General features: G+C 40.2%; 1 protein-coding gene across 8 annotated transcripts in view; it reads right to left on the bottom strand.

Annotated features, from left to right (window-relative positions):
* Positions 1-506: 506 nt before the first annotated feature.
* The window catches only part of LBR (lamin B receptor), a 32,957-nt gene continuing 20,536 nt past the window's right edge, over positions 507-12,927 (bottom strand). For 5 of the 8 annotated variants that reach the window (XM_002760607.6, XM_008985347.5, XM_008985346.5 and 2 more), the window contains 4 exons: positions 9,310-9,478; positions 7,101-7,181; positions 6,877-6,999; positions 3,852-5,786 (listed from right to left, as the gene is read on the bottom strand). In XM_002760607.6, coding sequence (XP_002760653.1) covers positions 5,626-5,786; positions 6,877-6,999; positions 7,101-7,181; positions 9,310-9,478 — 534 coding nt within the window. In that variant the 3' untranslated portion in view covers positions 3,852-5,625. Of the gene's footprint in view, positions 1,337-1,365; positions 3,747-3,851; positions 5,787-6,876; positions 7,000-7,100; positions 7,182-9,309; positions 9,479-12,927 lie in introns of those variants that run through there. The other 3 variants (XR_008477987.2, XR_013529800.1, XM_008985345.5) reach the window with 2 other exon arrangements.

The raw sequence follows: 12,927 nt of genomic DNA, 5'->3' as shown, positions 1-12,927 counted from the left end.
CTGCACTCCAGCCTGGACGACAGATGAAGTCTCCCTCACTCACCCTCTCTCTCACGGATGGATGGATGGATGGATGGATGGATGGATGATAGATGATAGACAGACAGATAATGTGTGTATGTGTCTGTATAGATATAGATATGTAAAACCCTTCTCAGCCTTTTTTAAATTTCTAGAGCCTAAAACGATAGCTGTGGCCACTACGGCAGAGGTAAGTGACAACATTTGAGCACAGTGTACTCTGTCTCCTTTTGTAACTGTTCTCGCTCTCTCCTAGAAAGCTCAGTTACAAGATTACAGTTGTAGAAATTTGCATCTTTATTGTGTTTGAAAGTATTTGTCTTCATGTTGAGGAGGGGCATGATGAAAAAAATACATGTATTTCAGTTCAGATTGATTCTATAGATAGAAAGCCTACACTTTTTAAAGCACTCAGAATAGGGAAAAAAGTATTAAGTATTCACCTTAAAACTTTGGGCAACATGCCTTGGGCAGGAGAAGCCCCTCCGGATGGGTCGTCTCGGCTCCAGATGGAGTCTCCAGTTGGTCGCTGCTTCTCCTGGGGACCCCTGACACCACCTCTCTTCCATCGTAGGGCTTAGACTCCTCTCACACTGGAGTTTACATTTTCAGTTTATTCATTGAGGGGGCAAGATGGAATCACGAACAAAAAATACTGGAAGACTTGCTGCCTCTGGAGATGTGCTGTGATTTTCCCGACATATACTTTTTGCCAACAAAGGTAACCACCCTGCTGTTACTATGAAGTCCTAAACCTGAGCTCAGTAATATACAAACCACCCTCAGTAATATACAAAGCACTCTTATTCCCATTCCCTACAACTTGACAAGGGAGATGTGATAATATACTCAAACAACAAAGATTTTAGATCACCCAAAATATTACTAAAATTTAAAGTAGATGCCTACTTACATCCCATGTTCTGAAGAATATGTACTGTAAAGCCATAATAATTACTCTTTATATTATCCACGTATAATTTCCACATGCTGTTACATTAATCATTTAACTTCTACTGTATCTAATTCATAACAAATTGCCCAAGCCTAGCATATAGAAAATGTGAGCCACTGATTCACTTCAACTATGCAATTTGACTACTGGATTTTTTTTTTTAAGATTTCTACCAAAACACTAAATGCTTCTAGCCAGATGACAGATTCAAAACTCTATACTTTTGAATGCCCAGTTTACCAGACACCTGAGAGGTCAAGAATTTTGGCAACTACTAGTTTGCCAACAAACTTTTTAATATCAGTGTACTTACCAATGAAGAAACCTCCTAGTCACTGGATCACAATGCGGGTTGCATTGCTTTGTGAAAAGAATGAAAAAGAAATATCTACACCAAATCATTTTAATTTTTGACTCTAGCCAGATTTACATGTTGCAAGACATTCATGTTTCGTCAATACCCTTTATAAAACATTTGTGTTCAGCCAGACTGGGCAGGTGCGGTCTCTTTATTTCACTTGTACATGAAAACTTCAACACATAGGGGAATCTTACAGCTGCTTTTTATTTTAGGTACCTAGACCTGACCATGCAATGTCCCTGTGGTTGGGCTCTAGTACAGGTCAGCACAACCTGGAATACAGCAAGTTCGACTCTCCTAACAGTAAAAACCACACCACCTGGCAAGGTATCAGGGCATGTCTTTAAAAACATTTTGATAAAGTGATTTATAAAGTTATATACAATAAAATATACACATGTAGAGTAGGTCTTTGGAATACTTCACCTGGCTGCTCTAAGTAAACACAGAATACTGCTGACCTAGCTACAGACTTCTGAAACAAAAGAGAAGGGCCTTCTTCTTTAAAGAAATGCAGTATGGGCCAGGCACAGTGTCTTACGCCTGTAATCCAAACACTTGAGTTCAGGACTTCGAGACCAGCCTGGACAACATGGTGAAACCTCATCTCTGCTAAAAATACACAAATCAGCCAGGCATGGTGGCACATGTCTGTAATCCCAGCTCAGGAGGCAGAGGCATGAAAATCACTTGAGCCTGGGATGCAGAGGTTGCTGTGACCCGAGACTGCACCACTGCCCTTCAGTCTAGGTGACAGAACAAGACTGTCTCAAAAAAATTTAAAAAAATTTTTTTTAAATTGCAGTCTAGCTGGGTTCAGTGGCTCATGGTTATAATCCCAGCACTTTGGGATTATAGGCCAAGGCAAGAGGATCACTTGAGGCCAGGAGTTCAAGACCAGCCTTGACAACATAACGAGACCCTGTCTTTACAAAAAAGTGCTTAAAAACTTAGCCAGACATGATGAGACACCTGTAGTCCCAGCTACTCAGGAGTCTGAGACAGACAGATGGCTTGAGCCCCGGAGGTTGAGGCTGCATTGAGCTATGATCACACCACTGCACTCCAGCCTGGGTGACAAAGAAAGACCTATCTCTGGGGGGAAAGAAAGAAAATATGGTTCTGACTTCACTAGAGCTCTTCGCCTACTAAAAACCAAATCCTGAGAATTCGGTAAATTAAATGTTTCTGTAGGAAGAATTTTATTACTTAACTTTTTTTTTTTCAAGACAGAGTTTCACTCGTTACCCAGGCTGGAGTGCAACGGCACGATCTCGGCTCACTGCAACCTCCACCTCCTGGGTTCAGGCAATTCTCCTGCCTCGGCCTCCTGAGTAGCTGGGACTACAGACACACGCCACCATGCCCAGCTAATTTTTTGTATTTTCAGTAGAGACGGGGTTTCACCATGTTGGCCAGGTTGGTCTCGATCTCTTGACCTCGTGATCCACCCGCCTCGGCCTCCCAAAGTGCTGGGATTACAGGCTTGAGCCCCCGCACCCGGCCGGAAGATTTTTATTACCTACTAAAAATGACTATCATAACTCAGCACCATGTTGAGCACTAATGATCCCTGAATCATCCTCAGGGCCCTCTATGCCTCTACGCTATGTGGACACATCAGCCAGATATTATACATGAGGAAACCAGTGCTCAGAGATTGCCCAATCGCACACTGCTGAGAGCAGAGCTAGCTTTTGAAGCCACATCTCACTGTCACTTTATCGTGGCAACGGTCCATGGGCAGAAAGCATAACCCACGTGTACACAAATGAAGATGCAACAGTCCCTTCTCTCTATAGTAAGGGGTGTAGAAAAGGTGGGACTTGTACCCAGCACTAGACTTTAACAGCCATGAACAAAACATGTATTTGTGTCTAGGAAACTGTACCATCTATATGCAAGTAAACAGCACCTAGGAACACTCCACCTTGTATCTTTTGTTAAAATCCAATACTTCATCATTTGCTCCAAACAGTGCAAAACTAAAGACAAAAATATAAATCATATACTTGGTATTGGTGCATCTTCTGACACATCTACCTTTTGCAATGTAATGTCCCAGCAGGACAAATTGAGAGGTGAAGCTGTCTGATCTCATCTCACAACTCAGGCTTAGAGTCAACTGGAAATCCACATGAGCACTAAAGCATGGTCAGCAGGCACAGAAATGTCTCTCACACATGTGCTTTCTTTCAAATGCATAGATGCTTCTGTGATTCATACAAATTCATTTGAAAGTATGACTGAATCTACAATAGTTTTAGTATTTCTGTATTTTCTCAAACAGCAAACGCTAAATACATGACTATTTTCCGGGAGTTAAGACTCCCAACTAACCTCTTTCAGCTCCAACATTCTGAGTCTTGAAATAAACAGCAGTTGTCCAGGGGTCCCAAACAGATGATCCTAGGAAAAGAGGAGGCTAGGTGGGGGTGGGACTCTCAGGGCTCCTGTCTTGGTCCCAAAAATCCCAGAGTTTCAAGCAAAAAAGGGGGGAAAAAAGCTCCAAAGTGATCAAAATGTTGCTACATTTTATTTCCAACTTAAAACTTCATTATAAAATTTGCCAAATAAACATGTCCAAAACAAAATTAAAAACAAATTGTAGCTGACATCCAGAAATTGCAGCACTACATTGGTAATGGGCTCTTTTCATTACCGGGGAGAGAATTTAATGTCCTTCCTCCCTCCCCAAAAGCTTCCTTGGTGTAATCTAGTACAGAAAATGCTGGCAACCACGTTCTGATGCCAGGAGAAAAGCAAAATTTAAAAACTGCTTGCACACATCAGCACTGATAAAACAATGACAATTTCACTAAAAGAATGTTTAAAGACTACAAGATGCTAGAGCAAACCAACTTCATGATTGCATTAACATAAGCTAAGTTACATACACTTCAAATGCAGTGTAGAACAAACACTGCATATCTAAATGGCTCATATATAAAATGTATCATTAAAACCCAAACATGCACACTATATTTATCACATTCCGCTATAATTGAAGTACTGAGAACAATTTAACTTTGAAGACAAACCTTTAGTGAATTTGCTACTGTTCTATTACAGGACAATTAAAAATGAAACTGTATCAACTTCACTAGAATGTAATTGCTAAAGCTACTTTATACACATCTATTAAACTAAAATAAAGGACTTTAACCCCTTAAGTTGATTTTAGATAGCACTCCTTTACAGGGAGTAAAGTTTTGTAAATATAAAGGATATATAAAAAATACAGTATAAACTGTGTAAACTTAACAGTAGCAAAAACACTGATGAACTTCTAAAAAGTCAAAAATATATAAAAATATTAGCCTGGAATGGCAAATTTTCAAACACCAATCTGTGTAAAAATGTTTAAATATTGATGTTTCTCAAAATATATATATTTATTCTATTTTTTTTTTTCTATTTGAAACAGTTTATAAAGGCAAACAAACACCTGCAATTGAGGTAGCAAAGCCAAATTCACTAACTTTGGATCAAAAAATACCCTTCCTATGTTTTAACAGTATCTTCTATACGATAGTAAATGAATTCTAATTGTTTCAAATTTTTTAATTCACATCACTTTACAAAACTATTTAAAATAATGAAAATGTTTTGTTAAAAAGACAGTCCTGACAATCATCTCACATTCAAAATACTATACAGAAAAATCTGATATATTACATAAAACTAAGCTATGTATTTACATTTTCAAATAGTTTTAGAAGTTGAGGTTAAACCAACTGCTACAAATGGTCTCCCTTTAACAGTGTCTGCTAATAATCTCACCACTCTTCACTTTCAGCATTTAATATAGGCCCTTCTTTTTGCTTTCAAATGATATAACTAATAAATGACTTAAAGAAAAAATTCTATTCTCTTACTGAATAAAACATAAATGTACTTTAAATGTAACAATGTTTTAAGAAAAACCAACAGGCAAAAAAAAAAATCAAAATTTGAAAAGTAATCAAAAACCATAAACATCAATAGTATTCTTCACAGTATATTTATATTAAGACTGTTTTGTTTTCAGATTTTTAAGGGCTGAAAATTTCCCATAAAAATGCAAAATCTCACATCCTTACTTGTATTTTTCCTGTGTTAACCATAATTTAATAAGAGTAAACAGCTATACTAAAAGACTACTTGGCTCTATAGTCCTGACTCAAAAAGAAAAAAAAAATTTACAGAGCCTGTCAGTGCAACAAAATAAAGTTTTGGATATCTTTCCTTGTTTTTGCAAATGGCAGCCAGAACTGCAGGAGCATTTTGTAGATGTGCCAGAAGAGCATTAGTAGATATATGGAAATATACGGTAGGGCACACGCTGACAGTACTTTTCCCAGGCCACACCGTATTTCTTCTTACACTGGTACTCGTCACGAGCTTCTCGGTGGACAAGCAACATGGTGAAATAAACCACGTAGAAATAAGGCAGAATGTGATTAAAACCTGTGGATAATCCCAGTACACAGTATTAGATTTTTATTATCACTACAACATATTTTTTCCTGCTTTCCCCCAAATTCTCTAAAAATGAACCACAAGGTTACTTCATGTTCTCTAATAATAAAAAAAACAATTAAATCAGTCTGTAAAATCCCACTGGAAAGTGGCAGGTCTTAGCTAAATTAGAAACTACTCAAAGAGTGGTGAATCCATTCTAACAATCCATCATAATCAAAACATCTGTCCTCATAGTTAATGTAAATGGAGACATTATGCAAATGTCTCCATTTCTCACCCTTGTTCGCCCAGTGAAGAAGTAAAACTGCCAAGGGCCACCGGACCACCACACACAGGAGGTAGCAGGCACAGGCAAGCTCCCCCAACCCCCATAGCTCCCCCAGCTTCCCCAGCTCCCTCAGTTCCCACAGCTCCCCCAAACCCCTGCTTCCCCAGCTCCCATAGCTCCCCCAGCTTCCCCTGCTCTCCCAGCTCCCTATTCCCCCAGCTCCCCCAGCTCTACCAGCTTCCCCTCCTCCCTCAGCTCCCCCTGGTCCCCCAGCTCCCCCTGCTACCCCTCCTCCCTCAGCTCCCCCAGCTCCCCGCACCCCCCACCACCTGTTCCCATAGATCCCAAAGCTATCCCAGCTCCCCTGGATCCCCCAGTGCCTCTGCCACCTCAGCTCCCATAGTTCCCCATGCTCCCCCTACTCCCATGCTCCCCCAGCTCCCCAGGAGGCCAGACACACACAAAGAAAAACAGAATCTTCTTCCCTTCTTAAGAACCAAAGTTTTTCCCAATCTGTGTGCAACGAGTCATGAATTAAGAAGCTGAATTAATTTCTATATATTCTACTTAGAAAAAAGCTATCAGGCACAGTTTAAAACTTAAAATTTTGCTTTTAGGCTTCCTTCAGGCTCTGTGAATTACCAATTACCCTCAAAAGCAAGAGGAGCTTCTACAGAGACCAACCTCGCAGTAGAAAAAGGCAACCAAAGACTCACACCTACCTTGCCCACACTGTCCCACACAAAGGACACACACACCTTTCAGGCAGCTGAAACAGTCAAACTCACACTCTTCTGAAGTGCTTACCACATGGGAGGGACCACGCCAGGGCCATGATGAGATCACCCAAGTAATTGGGGTGTCGAACAAAGCCCCACCATCCAGAAACTAGAAGATTTTTTCCCGTTGAAGTATGAATGGTTTTTAAATCTATATAAAAATAATAAAAGTATATTTTTAATGATGTCAAGATAAAAAGCGGCATAAAATCTTGATGTAATATATATATGTAAATAGAAATCAATACTTACGTGCAAGCTTTGGATCACTGGGATTTTTCCGGAATGCATTTTTCTGAGAATTTGCACCTCGGAAGATTACATAACCACAAACTGCAATTTTAAAATATTTTCCCATGTTAATAACTTAGTTATAATCTAATGCCTAATAGCATCTGTAATTTCTATGCTCTGAGGAAATTCCCAAAGCAGACTCCTAGGCTCAAGAGATCCTCCTGCCTCAGCCTCCCAAAGTGCTGGGATTACAGGCATGAGCCACCACACCTGGCTTGATTCTTAAGAACTCAGAAACTCTAAATGCCACTATGTAAAATGACGGTAACCCTTCCAAAATCTATCACACTACTCTCATCATCTACCTAAGGAACACTCTGAAGGCAAAATATAGTTATATCCATCCATGAAAGAGATGAAATCTAAGACAACTAAGATAAAATCAAATGTTAGGTTAGAATCAGCACCAGAACATTCTGCACTTTAAATATACGCTGAATCCCACTGTAAGTCCACAAGTTTCTATTATTCAAATTTCAAAATGTCAAAAATCAATGTATCACTGATATTTAACTATTATATAGTCGATTACCAATAAACTAGTAAAAAATAACTATGCCAGGCATGGTGGCTCACACCTGTAATCCCAGCACTTTGGGAGGCTGAGTCAGGCGGGGATCACCTGAGGTCAGGAGTTTGAGCCCAGCCTGGCCAACATGGTGAAACCCCATCTCTATTAAAAATACAAAAAATTAGCTGGGCGTGGTGACGGGTGCCTGTAAACTCAACTACTCGGAAGGCTGAGGTAGGAGAATCACTTGAACCCAGGAGGCAGAGGTGAGTGGAGATCACGCCATTGCACTCCATCCTGGGTGAGAGTGTAAGACTCTGTCTCAAAAAAAAAAGAAAAAGAAATAACTTTACTTCCTGCTTTGATTTGAATGTGTCCTCCAAAGTTTATGTGTTACAAATGTAATCCTCAATGCAACAGTGTTGAGACGTAGCACCTTTAAGAGATAATTAGGTCATGAGGGTTCCGAACTCATGGACAGATTAATGTCACTAATAGAGGAGTGGGCTCAGTATCTTGAATGGGCTTGTTATAAAAGCATGTTCAGCCCCTCTTGCCCTTCCTCACTCTCTCTCGTCCTTCCACCTTCCACCATGGGATGCTGCAACAGGAGGCCCTTGCCAGATTCCAGCATCATGCCCTTTGATTTCCTGGCCTCTGGAACCATGAGCCAAGTAAATTTCATGACAAATTACCCAGTCCCAGCTAGTCTGTTTGAGCAGCACAAAACAGACTAAGACACTCCCCATTTTTAGCTGAACTATAAAATACACTGTCTTGAATAATAAAATGGATATGGACAACCAAACCACTGGTGAAATAAATCTTAATTTTAACCAATGGTTTGAATTTCTTCTTCTACCACAGATACTAACTAGTGTAGCAAAACTATCTATATTTGAAGTTCACTGCCAATTTTCCCTGCCCAACCTCTAGTAAAGTGTTTAATGAACAGTGTAAGAACAAAGACATTTCAACCTGGAGTAAAATTTATGACCAACCCTGGTGGACCTCAGCTGCAGCCAAACTCGACTTCTCAGTCTTTCCCAATTTCATCTCATACTTCCCCACCACACACCTTTGCTGAGGTGTTCCCAGTGCCTGACTTTTGAATCCGCATCCCATTTTACCCTCTCAAACTCAGATCAAACACCATATCCTCCAATAAGTTCACACTGACATTCCCCAGAGAGTAGTTCTCTCTCTCCCTTAAACACCCATCACCTAAGCCCCTCTTAGTGCTCACTCACACACGTCACAGCAAGGTAGGAATGTCTAATTTCTCCTGTTAGAATGTGAGCTCTAAGAAGGCAAGAAGAATCTTCCTACTTTATAAGATGCCTACCGGAAAAAGCAGGCACTCAATGGAAAAGATGTATGGTTACTCAAACAAATTCAATCAACTTAAATTTATTATATTTAAAAACAAGATGGTTCGTTTAAAATAATCTGTTTCGAGTACTACTGGGAACCCAAGTGTGAACCATCCATTCTCTTTTCAAAATGCAGACTTTTTATTATTCATCACAAATTACTTCAAATTTAGCTAATGCTGACCACTCAAGATGGCATGTTACAAGTATGTAGACATCAAAGCATAAAAGACTCAGTACCTAATATTTAATAAATTAGACTGAGACCGAAATTAATACTCACGTTTCAGAACAATCATTAGAGAAGCCATTGGCCAAGATACTTCATTTGGATGACTGACTAAGTAAAAGGCTTGGAAGCTGTAAATAAATGGAACCCACACTAAGTCTCCAAAAGCCAGCATGAATCCAAATCCATCGTGGATGATGTCCATGGTCGTCAACACTGCTTCCTATAAGGACAGAGAAAGTGGAAAGGAAGAAAGAGCTTCTATGTTTAAAGTATTCAAATAAAGTACTAGTTTAAAGGCAAATGTATAAAGTGCTATGGGTGGGTCTGTACCAACATTTTTTTTTAAAGGGGAAGAGACCTGGTTCCCCTGGCCTGCTAGGTCTTTCTGCCATCACATTCTCCTATCACATCAGCCGTGCTCCTGAGATAACAGATCTCTAGTGTTTCCCATGCCCCCATGCCCAGGCCCTCCCCTCTTCTGGTAACCCCTCCTCCAACCTCCACATAGGCCCCACACCCTGTGCTGCCCTCCTGACCTGCCACTCAGACCTGGGCACTTCTCAGATGTCACCATCCACCAGTAAGCTATAGCAATTGGGTTACTGTACTTGTCTAGTCATTCTCCAATACACTAAAAGCCTCTAAAAGACAGAGACCATGTATTTTCACCTTTGCCACCCAAGTACCTAGCACAGTGCCCACCATGGAGAGAAATGTTCAAAATATGTTTGCTGAAGGAATGGTAAGATCACCAACTCTTTCTGTTTCAATTCCACATGCACCAATCTAATTTCTGATCATAATCTGACTTTTCATATAGATTTTCCACAGGAGAAATTAAGCTACCTGGCAACATGGTGACAGCTTCACTTCTCATGTAAATTAATAAAAGTGCATTACTCCCTGGTGATTTGGTTAGCATGAGCCAGATTGCCTCTGGATGTGGATACTTTTTTTTTTTTTTTTTTTTGAGACGGAGTTTCGCTGCTGTTACCCAGACCGGAGTGCAATGGCGTGATCCCGGCTCACCGCAACCTCCGCCTTCTGGGTTCAAGCAATTCTCCTGCCTCAGCCTCCCGAGTAGCTGGGACTACAGGCGCGCACCACCATGCCCAGCTAATTTTTGTATTTTTAGTAGAGACGGGGTTTCACCTTGTTGACCAGGATGGTCTCGATATCTTGACCTCGTGATCCACCTGCCTCGGCCTCCCAAAGTGCTGGGATTATAGGCGTGAGCCACTGCGCCTGGCCTGGACGTGGATACTTTTAAGCCAGACTCCAGAACACAGAGATACTACCAAGGTCAACACTCTGAAAGTCTGGCCTGAGGGAATCTCTAAACTACCTGGAACCTCAGTACATACCACTAATGCAGAAAAATTAGCTAGTATAAGCTCTGTAGAAGAATCAATGTTCTAGGTTAAAGAAAAAGAGTGGTACCTCCATATAGCATTTTTTTCTAGAGAGAAAGCAAATAGGCCATAGAACAGAAAAACAGATGTCACACGGAACAGAAACATCAATCTCACAAAATCTAACTCCTTAGGCTTATACTCTTCAGTTAGCAGAGTTATCTTTAAAAAAAAAAATTGACATGTAATAATTGTACATATTTACAGGTACACAGTGATGTTGCAATACATGTAATATTCAAGGTAATTAGCATATCCATCATCTCGAACACATTATTTCTTTATGTTGGGAATATTCAATATCCCTCTAGCTATTTGAAACTACGTATCACTGTTAACTAGTCATCCTACAGTGGTACAGAATACCAGAAATTAGAACTTACTCCTCCTATCTAGCGTAATTCTGTAGCCTTTAACAAACCTCTCCCTATCCCTCCCTTCCCACCCTCCCATACCCTCTGCTCTACTTTTTACTTCTATGACATCAACTTTTTTTAGCTTTCACATATAAGTGAAAAGAAGTGGTCAACTTTCTGTTCCTGAGAGTGTCTTACTCTTAACACATAAACTCTCAAGGCCTGTGATCTGATTCGTAGTCCAAAAGAGGATAAAGGTGACAAAAAGGTGGGAGCAAATAAAAGCAGGTGCAGTAAGTGACAGTGAGAGGGCAAAGGATAAACACCCAGTGCCAGGTCAGGGAAGAACCTTAGCCCCACCAGCTCCTGAGCCCCAAGGCTTTCGAAGGATGGGCTCAGAGGAAGGGTCATACATATTTAAACTGGTAGTCTCAGTTTTCTTAAGGCAGAGGCCATTTTTTAATACGGAGGGATTTCTATCAAGTGACCTAACAAAAAAGTTATTAAGCATCTGCTAATTGCCAGTGACATGCCAGAATGCTAAATAAATCATAAAATCCAATCCTTCCTCAAGAAGTTTATTATAATCTGGCTGAGACACTGAGAATAGACAGAAAACAATTTTCTAACTCTAGTTCTCTACCCCTGCGGCTATGTTAATATTGCCTTAAGAGTTTTGCCTTATGATGCAAAAAGTTTTCTTTGAACACAAGTCAATGTTTGGCTAAATCTATACAAAATATGAACTTCTAAGCCAATTAAAAAGTGACGACCACAACATGGCAGAAAGCTATTAATGGAAGAAACCAGAAGAAATGATCGCTGCAATGGAAAGATACTGGAAAGGAAGGTTTAAAGAGGCCTCTGAGGTGATCAAAATAGTAAAATATCATTTGATTTGCAAACTGTAATCTATATGCTCTTTGAGCGATTCATTCTGTAACAGCAAACAAATCTACACTGGTAACAGTAAGTGCATTTACAAAGAGCTGTTTTTTAATTTCAAAAACATGTTTAATTTTGGGTCGAGTTGGAATTTTTAAAGAACTTCAATGTGAAGTGCTATCACTACCTTCATAGCTTCCCAAGCTCAGAGCCAGGGTCTATGAAGTGGTAGGAGCACAATAGGAACCTGTAATTAGGGGAAAGCACTAATCCCAACACTTGCAATTGAGGCTTACCTCAAAGTGATCCCAATCTTCCTAATAACAGGAAAATCATCAAAACACCAATATGAAACTTTCAAAGTTGTTCTGACTAAATATTCCCTGTGATTTTGCATAGAAGGCCAAAATTAAAGACTAGGTGGCAGAGATGGGGGAGATATATAGTACTGATGGCCAAATAATACAATATTTTTAAATGTCCCAGACTCAAAGGAAAGAGGTCTTCTCTTGAAATATCACCAGATTGTCTCAACAGACTGTCATAAAAACCTGTTTTAGAACATTATGATGTACAGCTGCCAAAACTTTTTTTTTTAACATGGAAAGAAATTGGAGATGATTACAAAGATAACAGTAAATATGACAAAATACTTATAAAATAAGCCTGAGGGGCTGGGCGCGGTGGCTCAAGCCTGTAATCCCAGCACTTTGGGAGGCCGAGGCGGGTGGATCACAAGGTCAACGGATCGAGACCATCTTGGTCAACATGGTGAAACCCCGTCTCTACTAAAATTACAAAAAATTAGCTGGGCACGGTGGTGCGTGCCTGTAATCCCAGCTGCTCAGGAGGCTGAGGCAGGAGAATTGCCTGAACCCAGGAGGCGGAGATTGCGGTGAGCCAAGATCGCGCCATTGCACTCCAGCCTGGGTAACAAGAGCGAAACTCCGTCTCAAAAAAAATAAATAAATAAATAAATAAAAATAAGCCTGAGGAAGAAATAATTTTTAAAAGGA

Source organism: Callithrix jacchus, chromosome 19 (genome assembly GCF_049354715.1).
Source record: "Callithrix jacchus isolate 240 chromosome 19, calJac240_pri, whole genome shotgun sequence".
Taxonomy (NCBI): Eukaryota; Metazoa; Chordata; class Mammalia; order Primates; family Cebidae; genus Callithrix; species Callithrix jacchus.
The sequence above is the reverse complement of the archived record's forward strand: the minus strand, read 5'-3'. Positions and strand labels throughout refer to the sequence as shown.